Source organism: Schistocerca americana, chromosome 4 (genome assembly GCF_021461395.2).
Source record: "Schistocerca americana isolate TAMUIC-IGC-003095 chromosome 4, iqSchAmer2.1, whole genome shotgun sequence".
In the NCBI taxonomy this organism is placed as follows: Eukaryota; Metazoa; Arthropoda; class Insecta; order Orthoptera; family Acrididae; genus Schistocerca; species Schistocerca americana.
In genome coordinates this window covers 823925249-823949207 of record NC_060122.1, presented here as the reverse complement: position 1 = coordinate 823949207, position 23959 = coordinate 823925249, and the positions used below count along the sequence as shown (strand labels likewise).

At 39.2% G+C, this 23959-nt stretch overlaps 1 protein-coding gene across 1 annotated transcript in view; it reads right to left on the bottom strand.

The window, feature by feature from the left end:
- LOC124612275 (autophagy-related protein 2 homolog A) overlaps positions 1–23959 on the bottom strand; it is a 492429-nt gene that overhangs the window by 189650 nt on the left and 278820 nt on the right. Inside the window, exons 23-25 of the mRNA XM_047140377.1 lie at positions 19036–19223; positions 533–1119; positions 279–451 (exon numbers count right to left, since the gene is read on the bottom strand). Coding sequence (XP_046996333.1) covers positions 279–451; positions 533–1119; positions 19036–19223 — 948 coding nt within the window. The remainder of the gene's footprint in view (positions 1–278; positions 452–532; positions 1120–19035; positions 19224–23959) is intronic.

The window sequence follows — 23959 nt, the reverse complement described above, 5'->3', positions numbered from 1 at the left end:
CTTTTGCATGTGTCTTGATGGACAAATTTCAACAACTCAACCTAGATACATATGTTTCACATACTACCAATCTAGATAGATAGAGTCCCTATGTATGTAGTGACTTTTGTGCCACCCTGTATGCTGTAGCTCTAATAAATCTCTTCCACAGGCACATAATTTTTAAATAATTTGAAAAGAAAGTCACATCAAGACAGAAAATAAATTACATAAACCACAGCTCCGTATTGTGTGTACAAAACTGAAGAAAAATGATATTTATTAACAATTACACTTACCAGGAATCCTGATCCAGCCTCTTTATCCAGAATACAGAATTCATCCTCCCAGTTGTCATCTTCCTCTTGAGATAGTTCTGAATCACCCGAGGGCTTTATGGGAATTGGTTGATTCTCATCAGGGAAAAAAAAGACCTCCACATCTTTTTTGTTTCTCTGAGAACGTGGTGATCCTTCATAAAAGCAAGCAAGTCAGGTGAGTTAAAACAGCCACAATATCAGAGACAACCTACATACAAGAAAAGTCTACGTACTTGACTTAAGCCCAGTATCAGGAGACAGTGTTTCCCTCATTGCTTCTTCCATCATGTTATGCACATGAGCCACTTGTGATTTAGACAAGGTGTCTGATCCAGGTTCTTGCCTCGTAGTTGTTAAATCTCCAGTGTTTATTAGTACTTGATCAGCATTACTATGATTCTGCACACTGATGCTTTCAGGACCAGTCTCTACATCAGTTTCAGTTCCAATTGGTCTCAGATCACCATCTGATGCAAAGTATGTAAGGAGCTCAGCCAATGCCTTGGCTGTATCAGCACATGTGTGTATGTGTAGCATATTGTTGGAAGCACGGAGATCGATACGAGGACCACCTGATCCTTTGTCACTCAGGCGCAAAGACAATTCAAATAGTCCCATATCAAGGACACAGACATAATCATTACGCAAATCCACTGGACTATTTTGTTGCTGCTGATTCAAACTGGTCTTATTAGATATATAAAGTGCCGAATCTTCAGCAATGAAACGTAAGGTTGATGTGCTAGTTTGTGCTGCTATGTTGCTTGAAATGCTGAAGCTACCAACTGTGATCATTGACTTAAGTGGTAGATACAGTGGTCTGTAAAAGAGGAAATATCTAATTGTTTACAGCTGTTATGCTTTGTACTACAGAAGGTAGTAAAACCAATTTTTCACAGTCTTAACAAACTGCATCAAACAAAAAGAATTTCACAGAACTGTGATGGATATTGATTCATCTGACATGTTAGACTCTTAGAAACTATTTATTACTAAAAGGTGTTCCAATTTGTATTGGAAAACAAAATCTTTTGTCTTGTTAAAATGATAGTTATAAATATTTGCTACAGCGTTTGAATCAGAGAAATGCGTATTTTATAGCTTTGAAATAATTCCTTCTGCCTTCAGTTTCCTGTATCTACTTGAGAGCTGATGAAATTCCATGTGGTCAACATTTTATTTTGTGATTTGGAGATATATTCATACAGGGTGATTCAAAAAGAATACGACAACTTTAAAAATGTGTATTTAATGAAAGAAACATAATATAACCTTCTGTTATACATCATTACAAAGAGTATTTAAAAAGGTTTTTTTTTCACTCAAAAACAAGTTCAGAGATGTTCAATATGGCCCCCTCCAGACACTCGAGCAATATCAACCCGATGCTCCAACTCGTTCCACACTCTCTGTAGCATATCAGGCGTAACAGTTTGGATAGCTGCTGTTATTTCTCGTTTCAAATCATCAATGGTGGCTGGGAGAGGTGGCCAAAACACCATATCCTTAACATACCCCCATAAGAAAAAATCGCAGGGGGTAAGATCAGGGCTTCTTGGAGGCCAGTGATGAAGTGCTCTGTCACGGGCTGCCTGGCGGCCGATCCATCGCCTCGGGTAGTTGACGTTCAGGAAGTTATGGACAGATAAGTGCCAATGTGGTGGCGCTCCATCCTGCTGAAATACGAATTGTTGTGCTTCTTGTTCGAGCTGAGGGAACAGCCAATTCTCTAACATCTCCAGAGAGTGTGGAACGAGTTGGAGTATCGGGTTGATATTGCTCGAGTGTCTGGAGGGGGCCATATTGAACATATCTGAACTTGTTTTTGAGTGAAAAAAAACCTTTTTAAATACTCTTTGTAATGATGTATAACAGAAGGTTATATTATGTTTCTTTCATTAAATACACATTTTTAAAGTTGTGGTATTCTTTTTGAATCACCCTGTATTTTCCCATTTACACTCCATTTTTAATTGCTTTGCAGTAGATCTTATTACACTTATCTGATACAATTTTGGATTTCTTCTGACACACGATTTCATTTTTATAGGAATGCAGAAACCTTTTCTTCACCCTGGAGATTTTTATGCCAGTTGTAAGTCAACTTTTAATTCTGGTTGTTTTTAAACTTGGAACACTTTGTTAAAATAATAACGAAATATTTCAAGCATGGAACTGACATGCTATTTGCATCTGACTCATTAAACATTTAATGCCATGGATACCATATTAACAGTAAGTAGAAGTTTGCAAAATTAACTTTACTGAAGTCCTTTCAATAATTCACTCTCATATCCCCCTCCCCCTCCCACTGTTTTTTTACATTGTTTCTTTGATAATAATAAAGTTTCACAATTGCTACAGCCCTTATTGAACACCTTAGCACTAAACAGAGAGTAATCTTCCTTTGAAAATATGACCTAATTTTAATATCGCAAGTAATTCTTGTTTGTGTGTTTGCTGCAGGCATTGCACAAAAATTCTCTGTCATGTATAGTAATTCATTTCTGCAATTACAGGGTTTTAAAGAAATCAGTGTTACATTCACATCACACAATTTTCTTTACTGCTGATTGTGATGTACTTAATTCCTCAAATTTGAACACGAAACTTTTCAAAGTTTCCATAATGTGAACTGCATAAATTCACAACTACTAGATGCCTAAAAATTAAGTTCAACTGATATCAAATTTCAAGGTCCTCAACAATTTATACTTGAAATTTTGCTTTGTAAAGATAGTTCACTCTGTTTTTACAATAAGATATCCAGGGCAAGCTATTTAAGATGGCTAACTGATTTGCTCACATATTTTGTCATATTCAAATATAATTCATTTAAGAGTGGTTGATATGCATAAATTTTGCAGTGAATGCACACAAGAGAAAATTTGACAACTTACACTGTGTATTAACAAATAACTCATATGGTTTAAAATTAAGTTGGATGCCTAATCTTCTAATATATAAATAAAAAACTGCAGTGTGATCATTTTGATTTAAGAACAGACAGAGAAAATTGGTGAACTTCAAGCATAGTTACATGAAGCTAGATAAGACTTGCTGAGGTCAAGAGAGAAGTGACAGAAAGAAGCTGATTGGGAATTGGCAGTTAGCAGTAGAGGCTGGAAGAAATCACACACAGTCAGAGTTTTTGCAGATATGTTGTTGTTGTTGTTGTTGTGGTCTTCAGTCCTGAGACTGGTTTGATGCAGCTCTCCATGCTACTCTATCCTGTGCAAGCTTCTTCATCTCCCAGTACCTACTGCAACCTACATCCTTCTAAATCTGCTTAGTGTATTCATCTCTTGGTCTCCCTCTACAATTTTTACCCTCCACGCTGCCCTCCAATAGTAAATTGGTGATCCCTCGATGCCTCAGAACATGTCCTACCAACTGATCCCTTCTTCTAGTCAAGTTGTGCCACAAACTTCTCTTCTCCCCAATCCTATTCAGTAGCTCCTCATTAGTTATGTGATCTACCCATGTAATCTTCAGCATTCATCTGTAGCACCACATTTTGAAAGCTTCTATTCTCTTCTTGTCTAAACTATTTATCGTCCACGTTTCACTTCCATACATGGCTACACTCCATACAAATACTTTCAGAAACGACTTCCTGACACTTAAATCTATATTCGATGTTAACAAATTTCTCTTCTTCAGAAAGGCTTTCCTCGCCAATGCCAGTCTATATTTTATATCCTCTCTACTTCGACCATCATCAGTTATTTTGCTCCCCAAATAGCAAAACTCCTTTACTACTTTAAGTGTCTCATTTCCTAATCTAATTCCCTCAGCATCACCCGACTTAATTTGACTACATTCCATTATCCTTGTTTTGCTTCTGTTGATGTTCATCTTATATTCTCCCTTCAAGACATTGTCCATTCCGCTCAACTGCTCTTCCAAGTCCTTTGTTGTCTCTGACAGAATTACAATGTCATCGGCAAACCTCAAAGTTTTTATTTCTTCTCCATGGATTTTAATTCCTACTCCGAACTTTTCTTCTGTTTCCTTCACTGCTTGCTCAATCTACAGATTGAATAACATCGGGGAGAGGCTACAACCCTATCTCACTCCCTTCCCAATCACTGCTTCCCTTTCATGTCCCTTGACTCTTATAACTGCCATCTGGTTTCTGTACAAATTGTAAATAGCCTTTCGCTCCCTGTATTTTACCCCTGCCACCTTCAGAATTTGAAAGAGAGTATTCCAGTCAACATTGTCAAAAGCTTTCTCAAAGTCCACAAATGCTAGAAAGCTAGGTTTGCCTTTTCTTAATCTAGCTTTTAAGATAAGTCGTAGGGTCAGTATTGCATCACGTGTTCCAATATTTTTACGGAATCCAAACTGATCTTCTCCAAGGTCTACTTCCACTAGTTTTTCCATTCGTCTGTAAAGAATTTGCATTAGTATTTTGCAGCAGTGACTTATTAAACTGATAGTTTGGTAATTTTCACATCTGTCAACACATGTTTTCTTTGGAATTGGAATTATTACATTCTTCTTGAAGTCTGAAGGTATTTCACCTGTCTCATACATCTTGCTCACGAGATGGTAGAGTTTTGTCAGGACTGGCTCTCCCAAGGCTGTCAGTAGTTCTAAGGGAATGTTGTCTATTCCCGGGGCCTTGTTTCGACTCAGGTCTTTCAGTGCTCTGTCAAACTCTTCACGCAGTATCGTATCTCCCATTTCATCTTCATCTACATCCTCTTCCATTTCCATAATATTGTCCTCAAGTACATCGCCCTTGTATAGACCCTCTTTATACTCCTTCCACCTTTCTGCTTTCCCTTCTTCACTTAGAACTGGGTTCCCATCTGAGCTCTTGATATTCATACAACTGGTTCTCTTTTCTCCAAAGGTCTCTTTAATTTTCCTGTAGGCAGTATCTATCTTGCCCCCAGTGAGATCAGCCTCTACATCCTTAGATTTGTCCTCTAGCCATGTCTGCTTAGCCATTTTGCACTTCCTGTCGATCTCATTTTTGAGACGTCTGTATTCCTTTTTGCCTGCTTCATTTACTGCATTTTTTATTTTCTCCTTTCGTCAATTAAGTTCAATATTTCTTCTGTTACCCAAGGAGTTCTACTAGCCCTAGTCTTTTTACCTACTTGATCCTCTGCTGCCTTCACTACTTCATCCCTCAAAGCTACCCATTCTTCTTCTACTGTACTTCTTTCCCCCTTTCCTGTCAATTGTTCCCTTATGCTCTCCCTGAAACTCTGTACAACCTCTGGTTTAGTCAGTTTATCCAGGTCCCATCTCCTTAAATTCCCACCTTTTTGCAGATTCTTCAGTTTTAATCTACAGTTCATAACTAATAGATTGTGGTCAGAGTCCACATCTGCCCCTGGAAATGTCTTACAATTTAAAACCTGGTTGCTAAATCTCTGTCTTACCATTATATAATCTATCTGAAATCTGTCAGTATCTCCAGGCTTCTTCCATGTATACAACCTTCTTTTATGATTCTTGAACCAAGTGTTAGTTATGATTAAGTTATGCTCTGGGCAAAATTCTACCAGGCGGCTTCCTCTTTCATTTCTTACCCCCAATCCATATCCACCTACTATGTTTGCTTCTCTCCTTTGTCCTACTACCGAATCCCAGTCACCCGTGACTATTAAATTTTCGTCTCCCTTCACTATCTGAATAATTTCTTTCATTTCATCATACATTTCTTCAATTTCTTTGTCATCGGCAGAGCTAGTTGGCATATAAACTTGTACTACTGTAGTAAGTGTGGGCTTGGTGTTTATCTTGGCCACAATAATGCGTTCACTATGCTGTTTGTAGTAACTTACCCGCACTTCTATTTTTTTATTCACTACTAAACCAACTCCTGCATTACCCCTATTTGATTTTGTATTCATAACCCTGTATTCACCTGACCAATAGTCATGTTCCTCCCGCCACCGAACTTCACTAATTCCCATATATGTAACTTTAACCTACCCATTTCCCTTTTTAAATTTTCTAACCTACTTGCCTGATTAAGGGATCTGACATTACACGCTCCGATCCGTAGAACGCCAGTTTTCTTTCTCCTGATAACGATGTCCTCTTGAGTAGTCCCCGCCCGGAGATCCGAATGGGGGACTATTTTACCTCCGGAATATTTTACCCAAGAGGATGCCATCATCATTTAACCATACAGTAAAGCTGCATGCCCTCGGGAAAAATTACGGCTGTAGTTGCAGATATAACACAGATTTAATCAGATGTGACAGTAGGAGGAATGAAAAAAAATTGAGAAGAAATAATAATGTACTCCCAAGAAAATACTATGTAATTTAATACATTTTGTTCATATGACATTAAGTAAAAATCATTTAACACAAAAACATTTTTGTTCTTGGATGAGAAAATACTCCCACTTTCTGTAGACATGATGTCATCCAGCACTTCAGTCAGCTGTAGAAGTCGGTGATAAGATTGAGCATCAAAATTGATGAATTTTGTGATATAACTGTTTTGCGCTTTTTCTTTTATATACATGTTCTATTAATTCATTTTTTACACTCAGTGGCAAAGATATCAGACAAGAAAGAAACTGTTATTATACTTTAAATGAAGATGGAGTTGCTTAAGGCCACTGATGAAAAATGGAGGTCAAAAACTGAAATCTGCTAACTCTAAACCTTTGACTATAATTAAAAAGAGAGATCAAATTATGGAAATATTTGAGCACAGTATGTTGGATCCCCAGAGAAAACATATGAGAACACCTAGCAGGGAGATGTAGAAACTATACTGCTTTAGGTCTCAGGACGCTCCATATCAGGGCTATTATTTCACAAAGAGCTGACGAACATGCCAAATAAATGGGTATTGAATTTTTTGTAAATCCATACTGGTTGGAACATTTCAAGAGAAAGAATGGATTAGTGTTATAAATGGTTTGTGGCAAAGCTAACCAAATTTTGTCAGCTATGACTACAGATTGATTGCAGTAATATTGGCTTCAATCCTGGGACAAAATGAGAAGTTTTCAACACCTAAAAGTGTGGCTTATTTTATCATTGCTTGCCTCATATTTAAGAGACAATCTAGTTCTGGGAAGAAGGAAAGGGAGGGGGGGGGGGGGGAGAGCAGGAAGAATCCAAATCTATCAGGAAATAATTACAGTATTGGTGCAATTCAATTCTGACAGATTTTAAAAACTACCTTGAAATATACAACAAAAATTACAAGATAGTCACTGTGTTCTGTAAGACAGTACGCACAAGATGTGCACAAATATAAGTGTAATGACACAAAATACCTGACTCGATTGAGAATTTATTGGTAGGGAGAGTTGAAAATGTTATCTTGGATGGAGAGTCATTATCATAGGTGTGTCCCATGGGACCATTGCTGTTCAACTTGTATATAAACGACCAGGCAGACAATATTAATAGTAAATTCAGATTGTTTCCAAATCATACAGTTATGCATAATGAACTACTGTCTGAAAAAAGCAGTATAAATATCTAGTCAGATCTTAATATGAATTCCAAGTGCAGCAAAGACTGAAAACTTGTTTTAAATGTCCACAATTGTAAAATTGTGCACTTCACAAAACACAGAAATGTAGTAACCTATGACTAAAGCATCAGTAGGTCACAATTTGGAATCAGCCAACTCATATAAATACCTCCAAGTAACAGTCTGTAGGGATACGAAACAGTTTGATCACAGAGGCTCACAAGTAGATAAAGCAGGAGGCATACTTTCTTCTACTGGGAAAAAACAGCCAGTCTGCAACAAGATTGCTTACAAATCACTTGCCCAACCTATATTAGAACACTGGTCAAGTGCATAGGATGCTTAACAAATTGGACTACTATCAGGAGATAATGAACATGTATGAAGTAGGGCAGCAACAATAGTCACAGATCTGTTTTACTGACAGAAGATCACCATGGAATGATGAAATACTTACATTGGCAGACTTCTGAAGATAGATGCCAGTTATCCTGCAAAAGTCTACTTACAAAGTCTGAAGAGATAGTGTTCTTTCACAAAACTAAATGTTTCTTTCATTCCCAATTGATCTTCAAACTTCGTTTTAACGAACATCTAAAATTCTTCATCAAAAGATGCAGTCAATAAAAAAATTTAATATAGCAAATTTAAGTTGATCTTCAAATTCTAAACAATGCAGCCATATGGGTTCAAGAACAATGGTGTACTCAGGTCTAAATCCAACATGAAGAATCATCATAATACATACAAGTGAACTGCTATTGTACAGCTTCATTAAGAGGTGCACAGCTATGTGTTTATGTCAAAAAAGAAACACAATTCATTGTGTGACTGGGCCTTACTGCACTTAGAGATGATAAACATCAAACTAATCGAACTTGGTATATTTTTATTTGTTTGTACCAATCACCTAGTGGTAGAGTAGATACTTTTTTTAAAATGATGTTCTAGACAAATTGACGGCTCTCATAAATAAGATAATGTTATGTGCAGGCACGAATATCATATATGAAATCAGTAGTATCCTTATAAAAATTTTGAAATCTCACAGTTAATCAAGTGTGTAATGAGGGCAACTGAACTTTCAATATCAGTACTTGCTCATGTAATTAAAAATATATATTAAAATCTCTAAACAATTTGACAAAATTATATGAATCAACACTGGCTTGGAAAAAGCCATCAAACAAGGGGCCTGCAAAATACTTCTTCAAAATATAAGTTATTATCAAACCCAGCAGGGCAAAAGTGTATACAAAAAAAAGTTGGATTCAAACTTCCAGTAAAAGGGAGTGGATAATAATAGGTATTATACAGTCCCCCTAGACACTAAGTTATTTCAGTTACATGAAAAAGCATACAATGAGTTATAAATTGTTGTAAGAGACTGTATATTGCAGCTGTACCAACGTGAAAATAAGTCTTATGTTTACCGAAAATCATTCGACAAACCCAAAGACGCTCTCTGATATTTTAAAAATTTTAGAAGACAAAGTGAACTTGCAGTGTTCAAGAATAAAGTAAACTGTCTGGCAAAAACTGAGGTACCCAGAAGAGGAGGAGGAGCAATAAAACTCCACAGGTTGAGAGGCTAATAATGTTATTATTACAAAATCAAGTCAAATTTTCAAAGAATTTGCCGCCTGTCTCCAGTTATCAGTACAATGTTGCACCCTTGCCAGTCTGGATAGGTGCACTGATTTAGTTGGGAATGGTGTCACAAAGCCATTGTATCCTTTCCTGGCATAAGCTGGCCTACAACAGTTGTAACTCGTCCTTGATATCCTGGATACTGGCACTGGGACAGAGTTCACATCAAAACTGGTCCCATACATGTCCTACCGAGGACAGATCTAAACTTCACACAGCAGTTCATAGACACACAACTTCTGAAAAATGGCACCACAATACTGTCACACGAGAGGTAATGTACGAGGACGCAGGATATCCCTGACATACTACTGTGTCGTCAGAGTCCTCTTGATCATTACCAGCCACGACCTGAATACGTATCTGATGGCTCCCCATACCCCAATGCTAGGAATACTGCTGTCCCTCTCCAAAATACTGGAGGAATGGGACTTCTCGCCAGGTTGCTGCCATACTCATCAATGATGGTCATTTGGGGCAGTGCAGAATGCGAGTTTCTTGCGGAACACAATGCGATGCCATTCATTAGAAGTCCATGCTTCCTGGTCACAGCTTCATTCCAGATAATGCCATTAATGGAAGTCTACACACGGGATAGTAATTCCCTACAAAGGCTGTTGCTTGTCTCCGATCAATAGTGCAGTATGACACAGAATTTTGGAGGGATTACAGTGTGCTTGCTGCACAATACAGTTTCCCTCTCTTGTGGTGGATGGACCAGATACTTGATGATGAGTATGCTGAAATGTCAGAATAACTGCACCTTACAGCTGTAGACTTCTTCACCACAACACCTTCTTCAGTGATAACTAGCACATTACAATAGTATTTGATCTGTACTAAATGAGATAAACTTCTTATTGCAAATTATGTGTACAATGAATCTTCAGTTACATAACAGAAACACATGACATACAGTTAATTTATGGAATTTTACTGGACAATGGTTTGTTTCTGTACAGATCTCTCAAATAACCGTGATTATCACAATCACCATTATTCCGTGGTCTGCAGCACATTTCCTAGCCAGAATAGCAAGGGAACAGAATAACTGACCAAACAGCAGCTGCCATAATGCGCAGAGAGACTGGTCTTGTTGTCCCGTCTTGCAAATGTGCTGCATCTTCCATATCTGTGCTCATGCATAACAGAAGGAAAATTCACACACATTACATGAGTTGAAACTTATCCCTTAAATATAGAGAAAAACACATGCCAAAATCATCATTCATCAGGCACAGAGACATGGGGCAACACATAATTTTCCCCAAAATGATATTTTACACCACAATGCCTGCCCTCACATTCAGATGACTGCCACATCAGAATGCCCCAAAAATATGGATACTGCATGATTCAACTGGCCTGCCAAATAGAGATTTACAATGAAGCCCCTTTCAAACTCTTGTCAGGTGCTGATACGAGAGTGGCCCCTTATGTGCCCGACCCAACAAAGAAAACACAAAAATTTTGGAAAAAAAGGTATTTATTTTTCTGCATATTCTCCTTTCAGCTCTATACACTTTGCCCTTTTTATACCCTTTTTATAATGAGAACTGTCTAACTCCTCAAAATAGCCATTAACTGTCAATATCACATCTTCATTTGTTGAAAATCTTTGACCACCAAGCCATTTTTTCAAGTTTGGGAACAGAAAATAATTCGACGGGGCTAAATCTGATGATGAGGGTGCATGAGGTAGCAATTCAAACTTCAGTTCATTAATTTTGGCCATTGCAATAACGGACTTTGTGACAATGTTCACCTTCTTTATCTCTTCATTGATTGTCTTTGGTGTCGACGTACTGGCCGAAAAAATAGGGGGCGGAAGTGCAACTACTGTCTACTGTAAATGATGCAGCTGACAGCTGCAAAGTTGCGTTTCACAGTCTTTTAATTTCACTGTTCACAACCCCCCAATATTACACAGTTATATGGCCAATGCTCTATTGCTTAACTTTAGATAGCCTCATTAAAAGGTTGCAGGTGAACATCTACATACTGCTACAATAGTAACACCTATGAGCAGTGAAAACCTAACCACAAAGTTCACAGCTCTTGAAGAATAAAAAGGATGTATGGAGCAGACACTGTCATTGTTTTAACACACGGCCTAATTGTGTAACACTTATCTTAGAGTTCCATTGAAGCACTGTTGTTGTTCTAACCAACACAGGTTTCTCGTCTAGGCCATGGACTGACTGTCTCAGGACCAAAAATTGGTCCCTTATATATCATATCTTCACAATAATAGGTGCTGAAACTACACATTGTTCGAAGTTCAATTTACAGAAATTATAATTAAAACTTGACTCATTAAATTAACTGAATACATCAAAAAATTCATTCCTTTCAACAGTTTCTTCTACTACAAGAATTAGGACGAATTATTTGTTTAAATGATGAAATCAACAAATATTGTTATGCAAACAATACTTTTGACAAAACTGTTAATTACTTTGGAATTAATTAAGGGCTGGCTTTGCTAACATGTTTTTGAGCAGAGCCAAATAAATACTTAAAGTATGCTATTTTTTCGTGTCCCAAATATTTATAATTAGTACAGACTTTATATTTGTTTATATGTCAACAATAGAATTTAAGTTATGTAACAACTACTGATTTCACCCTATAATGAAAGTAGTAACTAGGAATAGTCAAACTAAATTATAAAATCAATTACATACATAAAACTAAACACAAAATTAGATCTGGTGTTATATTCTTTAAAACTGAGGACCAACCTTTCTCTTTTATGGGAATGCAGATTATACTCATGTATGTTAATAGTAATTACTTAAAACTTAAAAAATGAATTTAAGTAGGGAGATGGCAGAACAAGAGTGGAAGTAAAACTATCTCAGCTTGCTTCATCACAACTTGTGAGCTGGGCGCTGTCCTGAAGAAACAACACTTTCTTCTTGGCCGAATGCAGCTGTTGCTTGATTTCTTAGTCAAATGTTGCAATAATTTCACATAATACTCACTGTTGATAGTTTTTCCTTTTTCAAGACATTCAATGAAAATTATCCCATGTGCATCCCAAAAAACCGACAACAGGACCTTGCCTGCAGATGAAACGGTTTTTGTCTGCTTTGTAGTTGGTTCCCCAATTTGTGTCCATTGTTTTGATTGTTATTTTGTCTCAGTAGTGAAGTGGTGGCCCCATGTTTCATCCATGGTTATGAAACAGTGCAAAAAATCAGCTTTTTTGCTCCAAAACTTCACTAAACAAACACTCAACTGAAACATCTTCACAACACTTATTTTTCCTTGAGTGTGAGCAAATGTAGCACAAACCTTGCACACAGTTTTCTCATGTCCAAATTTTCAGATAATATGCAATGTACTGCACTTTTTGAAATGCCTACCATGTCTGCTAGCTCTTGCACTTTCAGTCGATGATCATCCAGTACTGCTTTGTGAATTTTCTTCACCATTTATGGAGTCATCACCTCATTTAATCAACCACTGCGAAGCTCCTCTTAGCAGTTCATACGGCCTCATTTAGACTCAGCTACCCAACATTTTACTGTTGCCAATGAAGGAGCAGTCTCTCCCAAAGTAGAATCTAGCTCAGTTTTAATATGGGTTGCGCATCAGCCTTTCAAAAACAAATTGTATCACATAACAAAGACCAATTTTCTCCATTTTCACAAGTTCACTCACAACATACACTATTGATGGCTGCCCAAAAAATACTAAACAACGCGGCATCTTCAAATTTGAAACATATGCTTCATAGATTGTATACTTCCTAAGCCAGAGATATTTTTCAACAATGATTGACATCTCTCGCTCAGGCCGGGTACTTATGGGATCACCCTAGTAACACTGTCTCACAGACGTACATGGCATCTCTGTCTTCTTTACACTGACCACTCAACATTTATGCTGATCATGCTTCTTATGCACCCTACCAGCCCTGGTAACGACACCGAAAACAACACTAATGCGCTTTGGTAGCCATTCTACCTATCAAAGAGAACTGCAGCTCTTAAATGGAAACACTAGCTGATGGTATGTATATGTATGAAGTTAGACTGATCTCTGACCATGTCTTCTGGGTGCTCACTATTTTTGTTGGATAGTGTACATGCTATAACTGAGAAAAGAAGAAGGGCCATTGGAGCACCGACATCTAACAAATGAAAAGCAAGTACCATATGACACTATGGTGGTTCTCGGGGATATAAAAAACTCTCCAACCTGTTCACCTACTCCTCCTGCCTTAGATTACCACTATCCACCACCTCTACAAGAGCCTCCATCAAACCTCCCCAAAATCCCCTCATAGCCAACAAATCTATCTCGCAGACCTATACTACATTTACCACACACTCAGAAACTCACTCCAATCATCATATAGATTCTAAAACCTAAACAGACCAATACAGAGTCATGAACATCTTCTGAAAAAGCTTACATCCCACAGAAGTATCACTCTATTCCAAATGCCTTACCTTTACCCCACTCCCAAGTTCTATCATTCTGAACTTGCTAAAACCTTTTTCTCCTTCTGCTGGTCTCTACAGTGGAAACACTTTTCACCACCAGCCCTCCCAATCAGGCTCAATCCAAATGCAAAATTAACCCTGCCTGGTTCAGTGCAGTCTCCCATCCAACTGTGATCCACCCTCACTGCCCATAAATCACCTCTGTTAACTTTCCAAATTTCTTAACGTAAAACCTTGTCTCAGAATCATTGCCCAAATTTCTTAATGGAAACCAAACTTACATCTTCAGAAAGAACTGCAATCCACCACCTGAAAACTGATCCTGACCATAAAATCCTTCCTGCTGGCAAAGGCCTCACCACTGTAGGTATCAACAGCAGGGATTATCTGGTGGCAGGATTCCACCAGCTGTCAGACACGTCCACCTACAAACTCTGCCACTGTGACACCAATCCAGAAATGCAGCAAGATATCCAGTCCCTCCTCAAATCCTTAGGCACATGCCAGAACCTCTCCCCTAAGTCTGTTTCTCTCCTAACCCCTACCACTCCCCACACTCCTATCTTCTACATGCTTCCTATTTCATAAACCTAACCATACAGGATGACACATTAAGGCTTATTACGGTACCATTACAAAGAGGTTCTTTGCTCTTGTGAGCCAACACCTTCAGTCTATTAAGCATGACCTACACATTCCTATATAAAAGACACCAATCATTTTTCCGCCAATTCTTCACAATTCTTGCCCTTTTAGCACCTGGGACCTTGCTTCTCACAGTTTATGCCACGTCCCTCTATACTAACCTCCTCAATGCCCCTGGTCTTCCTGCTACTGAACACTGCATTTCCCAATGCTTGACTGTCCCCATACCTGCAACCTCCTTCCTGGTCACCATGAACAGCAGTATACTTGCCCACAATTACTTCTCCTTTGAAGGTATCACCTACAAACAAATCCATAGTACAGCAAAGGGCATCCACATGGCACCATCATATGCCAAGCTTTTAATGGGCCTCACTTATTATTAATGGGCTGTCGAGAGGCATCCTTCTTAACCACCCAGAACCCCAAACACCTCACCTGGTTCACATTTGATTATGGAATCTTCATGATGTGGACTGAGGGTGAGGACACCCTATTCACATTCCTCCAATACTTCAACCGCTTCTCCCCCATTTGCTTCACCTGGTCCTCCTCAAACCAACAAGCCACTGTCCTCGGTGTTCCACATCAAGGATAGCTACTCAGTACCTCCATCCACATGAAACCAACTAACAGCCAACAATACCTTGATTTGGACAGCTGCCACCCATACCATACCAAGAAGTCCCTTCCATGTAGCCTAACCACTAGTGGTTGTCGCAACTATAGTGATGAGCAGCCCCTCTCCAAATATGCCCAGTGTCTCACTCAGGGCTTCACTGAGTGAAATTACCCTCCCAACCTTGTTCAGAAAGAGATCACTGGTACTTTGGCTCTCCAATTACCTACCTTCTCCCACAAATCCACTGTCCAGCCGCAAAGGTGCACTCCTCTCATGACTCGGTACCATCCAGGACTGAAACAACTCCATCACATTCTCCACCAGGATTCTGACTACCTCTCATCATGCCCTGAAAGGAGGAATATCCTGCCCCCTATCCTTGCTAACCCTCTCACACTGGTATTCCACCATCCACCAAATCTATGCAATCTTCCTATCCAGTCCCACTCCACCTCTGCTCCCAACCTTGCTCGTAGCTCATATCCTTGCAATAGGCCTAGATACTAGACCTGTTCTCTCACTGCCACTTACTCCATTCCTGTCACAGGCATCCCCCATCCCATCAAAGACAGGACTTCATGTGAAAGCAGCCATGTGACCTACAAACTAAGCTGCAACCACTGTACAGTTTTCTCCATGGACATGAAACTAATAAGCTGTATGTCCAAATGAGGACCACTGCCAGACTGTGGGCAAGGGAAAGCTCAACCGAGGGTTGCTGAACATACAGCCCAACAAGATGTGCTTCACCTAAAGGACTGAATTACGGCTTGGAACATATAGATTCTTCCTACCAACACTAGCTTTTCTGAATTGTGCGGGTGGGATATCTTTCTGCAACACATCCTTCATTCCTGTAACCCACCTCACCTCAGTCTTCACTAGTTTCTATCATCCACTTACCTGTTTTCGTCCCTGCTCACACTCCAGAACTACACATGCTTTCTATTCTGTCAACACACCTACAGGCTTTTCCACTTCTCTACCTCTCCTCCCCCTTTTTGGCTCCCCTCCCCTTGTCCCTATATCCAGCACAGTTTCCTAACTCTGCACTTAGCACCTGCATTCCACCATGTCCCTGCACACTCTCACATGTAGCACAGCATCTTCCCTAAACCCTACCCAGCTATCCCTCTCCCTCTCTGCCTCATGCCATTTCCATAACCCCCCCCCTCCCACCACCACTCCAGATTGCTGCTCACACCAAACATAGTTGCAGTCTACAGTCAGGCCACAGTCACCAGAGACAGTGGTCACATGTGCACAAATTGTGCTGATGTGAAAGTGTGTGTGTATTTTATTTCTGAAGGAGGTCTTTTTGGTCTGAAAGCCTAAATGTTTAGCAGTCTTTTTTGTTGTGCCTCCTCTATGAGGTAAGCAGCGATCTACCCTTTTCATAATATTGTTGTTATTACATCCTGGACATTCCAAAAAAATGGTTAAAATGGCTCTGAGCACTATGGGACTTAACTTCTCAGGTCATCAGTCCCCTAGAACTTAGTACTACTTAAACCTAACTAACCTAAGGACATCACACACATCCATGCCCGAGGCAGGATTCGAACCTGCGACCATAGTGGTCGCATGATTCCAGACTGTAGTGCCTAGAACCGCTTAGCCACTCAGGCAGGCGGACATTCCATTATTTCAATATTTCCAGTACCTCTAACAGAAAATCTAAAAGTAAATACTGCTCCATGTGTTCGTTAATAATGCACTGTGAACATGAATAAAGTATATGATGATGTCACATCTCTACCAACATTCATTACAGGTAACAACATATGTTGTTACAAACATAGCTAGATTACCAACCAAATGTATCAGTGAATGATTTCTTGGTGGTGGTGGTGGTGGTGGTGGTGGTGGTGGTGGTTAGTGTTTAACGTCCAGTCGACAACAAGGTCATTAGAGACGGAGCGCAAACTCGGGTTAGGGAAGGATTGGGAAGGAAATCGGCCGTGTCCTTTCAAAGGAACCATCTCGGCATTCGCCTGAAACAATTTAGGGAAATCACGGAAAACCTAAATCAGGATGGCCGGAGACGGGATTGAACCGTCGTCCTCCCGAATGCGAGTCCAGTGTGCTAACCACTGCGCCACCTCGCTCGGTAATGATTTCTTCATCACCATGACAGAAGAAAGCAATACAAATTGTTAACAGTACTAGTTTCTTTCCTGGCATGACGGAGATAGTCAATAGCTAATTTGTTCTGCAAGGTGCTACAGCTAACCAGCACTGTTATCTTCAAGTTCTAAAATGAAAGTGAGTAGTACTCTGTAAAAAATGTCTGTATGGAGGTGATCAATGGATTGGCTTCTAGACCATGGAAATTCTTCCACTCAAACGGCTCTGGATGTTGAACAGCTTCTGACAAAAATAAAATGAAAACTTTTGGCGAGCACCTTCCTTTCGGGATCTGTGACTTTTCCTGCTTCCTAGTGTTAAAAGGGATCTATTTCTGGCTACAGAAGAAAGGAGACAAATTGTGCCACGTATATTAAACAGAGTTTTATAAAATGAGCATTCTGACCACACTGAAGTTTCTGCATGGGTGATTGTTGGTCAGATGATCAAAATAGTGTGTCGTAGACAAACCTAGTACATTGACTTCTCACTAGTGCCTGTCTGCTTAGCAACAAGGAAAGAATTCAGGTGACTTTTGGGACCTCCTGTTCAAGTTGAACAACTCTGTGTCATCAAATAATCACAGTAACAGGTACCATTAATCATCTGGCTAGAACCCAGTCCCACATACCATTCCTACATTGTTGCTTGGCTCATCAAATTCCCCCAAATGGCCTTACCATCAAATTACGTATCTCCAGCTGCCACCCCTCCTTCCACAATGACCTCCACCTGTTCAGATTCTGCCAATCCTTAGTCTTCACCAACGTAGTCCTGCAAAACCATATCAACTACGCCCAAACCTCATTGCAGTACCTTCTCTCCATCTGCAAAATTCTCCTGCTATGCAATCCCAAATTCCTGGAACCCATAACACACATTGAAACTGAATATAGATTTAAGTATTTTAAGTCTTTAGTACAGAGCGAGCACAAGATGAATATAGTTAGCAGATCCAGAAGGGTGTAAGTTGCCGCAGTTATTCAGAGATGATGAGGTTTGTGCAGGATAGAGTAACAGGGGGAGCTGCACCAAGCCAATCTTTGAACTGAATACCACAACTACATGAACAACATGGTACATTTTGAGCTATGGGGTCTCATCTTCAGCATCTGATCAAGAACCTGTAGATGAACTCCAAGGGCTCGAATTGCATTGTGTGTTGAAATAAATATCACGATTTGTGACTAAAGCAGTTCATTTCCTTTCCTTTTCTTTTTTTTAAAATTAAAATATTGTGTTCTGCTGATACTGAAGCATTTCAAAAATAGCTTTTGGATTTTGAAATATGAAAACTAACAGCTTCTTGATTTTATTTATGTTTCTTGGTTCTGCAAATGGTATAATAGTTCTAATGCTACAATAGTCCTAACATCAACGGAAAAAGAAGGTGAAAAGAAAAGTGAACACAAAATGTATATGTACTGATCTTAACATGAAGATGATAAATTAATCTATACCTTCTGCGACCTTTTCATTAGTTTTGAAACACGCCTAACAATACTACATTAAAATCAAACATTAAATAACTGTTTTATTAACTCAATAATGAGATGTCTTACTTTAACTCTTGATCAAAAAATGAATAAATCAATCAATTTCAATTTAGCAAACCCATATTCGAAAACAATGACCTATTCTGTAGAAAAGTTATACTCATCACAGTATTAAGTCACATATAAATGGGTTAACTCAAATCTCTTTGTGATAATTATGCTTCTTAATATGATATTTTTACTCAGTTATGAACTAAACACTACATTACCTGTAATCAACTGCACAGTCCCAGAGATGCATGTGCAACTCAGTTATAACTCCAGGAGGATCATATCCTGCAACTGGGTAATCTCTGACATCAAAGAAGTCCACAAACTGTGTGAACCAGCTTGTACTACTAGCACACATTCGGTGCCTTAATGTGGCCCCACGAAGACCTGCTGCTACTCGGAATGTCTGGAAATACAGTCAACATATAAAACTGCAAGAAGTTTTATTTTTCTCCTTATAAAAATCCAAATTTATAAATAATCAAACAAAAGTTAACAATCATAGGAGATATAAGAAATAACAAAGAGCGTTAACATGAAAGACATAACAACAAAAAGGCAACAAAGTATGGAAAAAAAAACCAGGAAAATAGGAAAGCTGTGATAGATAAAAAAAGGAGTCCACTGAAACAATACTGAACAATGGCACCAGTCAGTAATACTGGTGTTTTATTACACTACACTATGCACTTATGGTCCTGTGGGCCCATCGAGAGGTGTATTTTGATATTTACCATAAGCCCTGAAATGCATAGTACAGCTCAATGAAACACAAATATTTGTGACTGAGCATGTTGTTAAATATACTTTCAGTATATTTAGCACAGTTACATCCACAACTGCGAAACACGGATCAAATTAAAGAAAATGAGTACTTAAGATAAACATTACTGTTCATAATGGAAAGCCATAAGTCAGGGAGAACAGAAAGGAGAACTTTGGTAAGAAAGGTGGGATCTGGAAAGGAAATGAGGAAAGGTACAATACAAACTGGGAACAGTGGTCGTGGAAGGTACAATACAAAAGGTCTTGATGGGATTCCAATTCGGTTTTACAGAGAGTACTCTACTGCATTGGCTACTACTTAGCTTGCATTTATCACTAATCTCTTGCCCAACGTAAAGTCCCGAGCGACTGGAAAAAAGCGCAGGTGACGCCTGTATATAAGAAGGGTGGAAGGACAAATCCTCAAAATTACAGACCAATATCCTTAACATCGGTTTGTTGCAGGATTCTTGAACATAGTCTCAGTTCGAATATAATGAATTTCCTTGAGACAGAGAAGTTGTTGTCCATGCATCAGCACGGCTTTAGAAAGCATCGCTCCTGCGAAACGCAACTTGCCCTTTTATCACATGATATCTTGCGAACCATGGATGAAGGGTATCAGACGGATGCCATATTCCTTGACTTTCGGAAAGCGTTTGACTCTGTGCCCTACTGCAGACTCCTAACTAAGGTACGAGCATATGGGATTGGTTCCCAAATATGTGAGTGGCTCGAAGACTTCTAAAGTAATAGAACCCAGTACGTTGTCCTCGATGGTGAGTGTTCATTGGAGGTGAGGGTATCATCTGGAGTGCCCCATGGAGTGTGGTAGGTCCGCTGTTGTTTTCTACCTACATAAGTGATCTTTTGGATAGGGTGGATAACAATGTGCGGCTGTTTGCTGATGATGCTGTGGTGTACGGGAAGGTGTCTTCATTGAGTGACTGTAGGAGGATACAAGATGACTTGGATTTGTGATTGGTGTAAAGAATGGCAGCTAACTCTAAATATAGATAAATGTAAATTAATGCAGATGAATAGGAAAAAGAATCCCGTAATGTTTGAACACTCCATTAGTAGTGTAGCACTTGACACAGCCACGTCGATTAAATGTTTGGGCATAAGATTGCAGAGCGATATGAAGTGGGACAAGCATGTAATGGCAGTTGTGGGGAATGCAGATAGTTGTCTTCGGTTCATTGGTAGAATTTTGGGAATTTTGGTTCACCTGTAAAGGGGGCCACTTATAAAACACTAATACGACCTATTCTTGAGTACTGCTTGAGCCTATGGGATCCCTATCAGGTCGGATTGAGGGAGGACATAGAAGAAATTCAGAGGTGGGCTGCTAGATTTGTTACTGGTAGGTTTGATCATCACGCGAGTGTTACGGAAATGCTTCAGGAACTCGGGTGGGAGTCTCTAGAGGAAAGGAGGCGATCTTTTCGTGAATCGCTACTGAGGAAATTTAAACAACCAGCATTTGAGGCTGACTGCAGTACAATTTTACTGCCACCAACTTATATTTCACGGAAAGACCAAAAAGATAAGATAAGAGAGATTAGGGCTCGTACAGAGGCATTTAGGCAGTCATTTTTCCCTTATTCTGTTTGGGAGTGGAACAGAGAGAGAAGATGCTAGTTGTGGTACGAGGTACCCTCCGCCATACACCGTATGGTGGATTGCGGAGTATGTACGTAGATGTAGATGTTGACGTTTCTGCTGAAATCTTCTTGAGGTTCCATCTGGATGGCTGTAATGAAATTCCACAACATTCTGGAAAGTGTTCTCTCTCAACATCTATTGGCAAGATTATTTGGGGATGCTATACATACAGCTGAGCAGCTGCTGCCTCTTTATCACCCCATCCATCAAGCACAGGGATCAGTGAGTGGTGGGGAGGCGATGGGAGGCGGTCCGCCATTCAATTCATGGCACAATTGGTTCTTCGTGGAATAACAAAGCATCAAGTTCTAGGTGTGGTCTTGGCATATAGCTGCAAGTGCTGTGTTCCATGTCTAACTTAGCTGTTGATGAGACTGTCACGGAACCTTATCTCAATTGCTAATGCTCTCCCAGCATCATAAGACATGCAGTCAACAGAAAGAAGACCCACACAGATCTGTACCTTCAAGCAAAGAGCTGTCATCAGCCAGCACAACGGTACATTGTTCTAACAACTCTAGTTCAAATGGCATATGCCATTTGTGACAGTGTGATCTCTCAGGTTTTGTTGGCAAGACTGATTAATGTTGTGCTTCCAGTTGTTGTTTCTTACTCAGCAGAATACCCGGAAACACACCATTAAACTTAAACATGTGTTTTACCAGAATTGATAGTCAGATGCAGGTTAGACGTGCACTGAAGAAAACGATTGTTACAGCCACCAGCACAGAAGAGGTGGAGAAAGGGAAAGAGAAACTCTGCTTTATTCCCTATATATTGGACCTTCTTCAGATAAAATTGTGAGAAACCTTGAAAAATAACATCAAAAGCCATGTTTTGAGCACCATAAAAAATGAAAGATATGCTTGGTTCAGTAAAGAACAAACTGCAATTGCGAATCCTGATATATATAGCATCACGTGTGAATGTTGCCTCCAGTACGTTGGGCAAACACAGCACTGCATTTTGCAAAATTACATGGAGCAGATTAGAGTGTATGTCTGGGGGGTAAAGATATATCAGCATTGGCACAACACAGCCACACATTCAAATTTTAGAAAACAAAAATGTTGTGCCAATTCTGTGGCTTTTGGGAGAGCATTATTAAAGAACCAATTGAGATAATGCTCCAGCAGAATCTCGTCAACAGGGATGAGAGCCACCAGCTAAGTTTGGCACAGACTTGGTCTAACAGCTATATGGTGAAACCCCACAAAGCAGCTGAAGCTTTGCAAGTGCAGGAAGGACTGAATGTGCCAACAATCGAACAGCAGTCCATCCCCATTGCAGGTCATTGACATCCACGTGAGGGGGAATGGTTGGCGGGGTGGGGTATGGCTGCCGCTCAGGTATATATTATTACATACTGCCCAATCACAAACATTCTTGACAGTATAAATGATGGGACAATTTTAGCCAGCATATGTTGATAGTTTTATTGCTTTACTACACCATGCATTGTAAATTACATCACTGGCCAGTTTCAGCCTTAGGCCATTATCAAATGTATCACTTGCTATGTGTGTGTCACATTTAAAACCTAATATGAAACAAAATTTTTAAATGTGAATCACACACACCAAAATTGATAATGGCATATGGCCGAAACTGGACAGTATTGTAATTTACAAGCATGGTGCTTTAAAGGAATAAAACTGACAGCCTACAGTGGTTAAAATGGTTCCATCATTACACAATACAATGCTTGAGGAATACTGAGTCACAATTTTGTTGGCTTCAAAATATACCTGATCTGGAGGTCATTACGAAAAGAGAAGAGAGATTGGACCATGTACTGTGGCATGTAGACAGCCATTGCTCCTCCTTGCTAAACATGCAACTGGCATAGGATACAAAACTACCAATATTTGTACAAAATACCCTCCCTTATACATTGTGCAGGGGCTTGCAGAACATATACATAGCTGTGTGTTGATGCCATTAGCAGTAAAAATGTATGAAGATGTCTTTTACTGGTGATAAACAATTCACAAGGAGACAATTATGAATACAAATGCAGCGATCATCTTAAAAGTTGAGCTGAACGCCACTGGGCTGTGCTAGGCACGGTTACATGTTTGGTATTATGCCACTCCCCACATCCAATGTGAGGTCCTGTTCGTACAAACAGCTATTTTTTAACACTGAAGATCAAACACCAATCTTCTAGATTACTAATCCAACACTTACCAAATTACACATCTATCAAAATGCTGACAATTCTGGAAAAGATCTTCAGCTTCTTAAAGTAACTAAGAAATTCGTAGCACCTTGTAATTCAAATGATAAAATGGTAATGTTAACAGAATCTTCCATTGGTTCTTGGTAGAACAACATTATAAAAAATATATAAATATAACATTATATATATAAATATAACATTATAATAAATATTGTAGAACAAAAGCAAACTGGTGCTTTTCATTTATTCTAAAATGGTAACATGTTCAGAGTTGTCTTGAAGAATAGCTTTTGAGATTTCAAAGATACATACCCAGTGGGTGATTACTAAAATGGTTAAAAGGTATGTCTTATGTGAAGCTACATCTTACGATCAATATGACAGTCACCTCCCATGAGATCATTGTTTCATGTCGATCATGAGGCAAACCCTCTCATAAAATAATTCCTTCTCTAATGTTATTCCAGTTAGCTAAACATTTCAGTTATTTTGATATGAGTACAAAATACAAAAGTTTAATCTTCCTT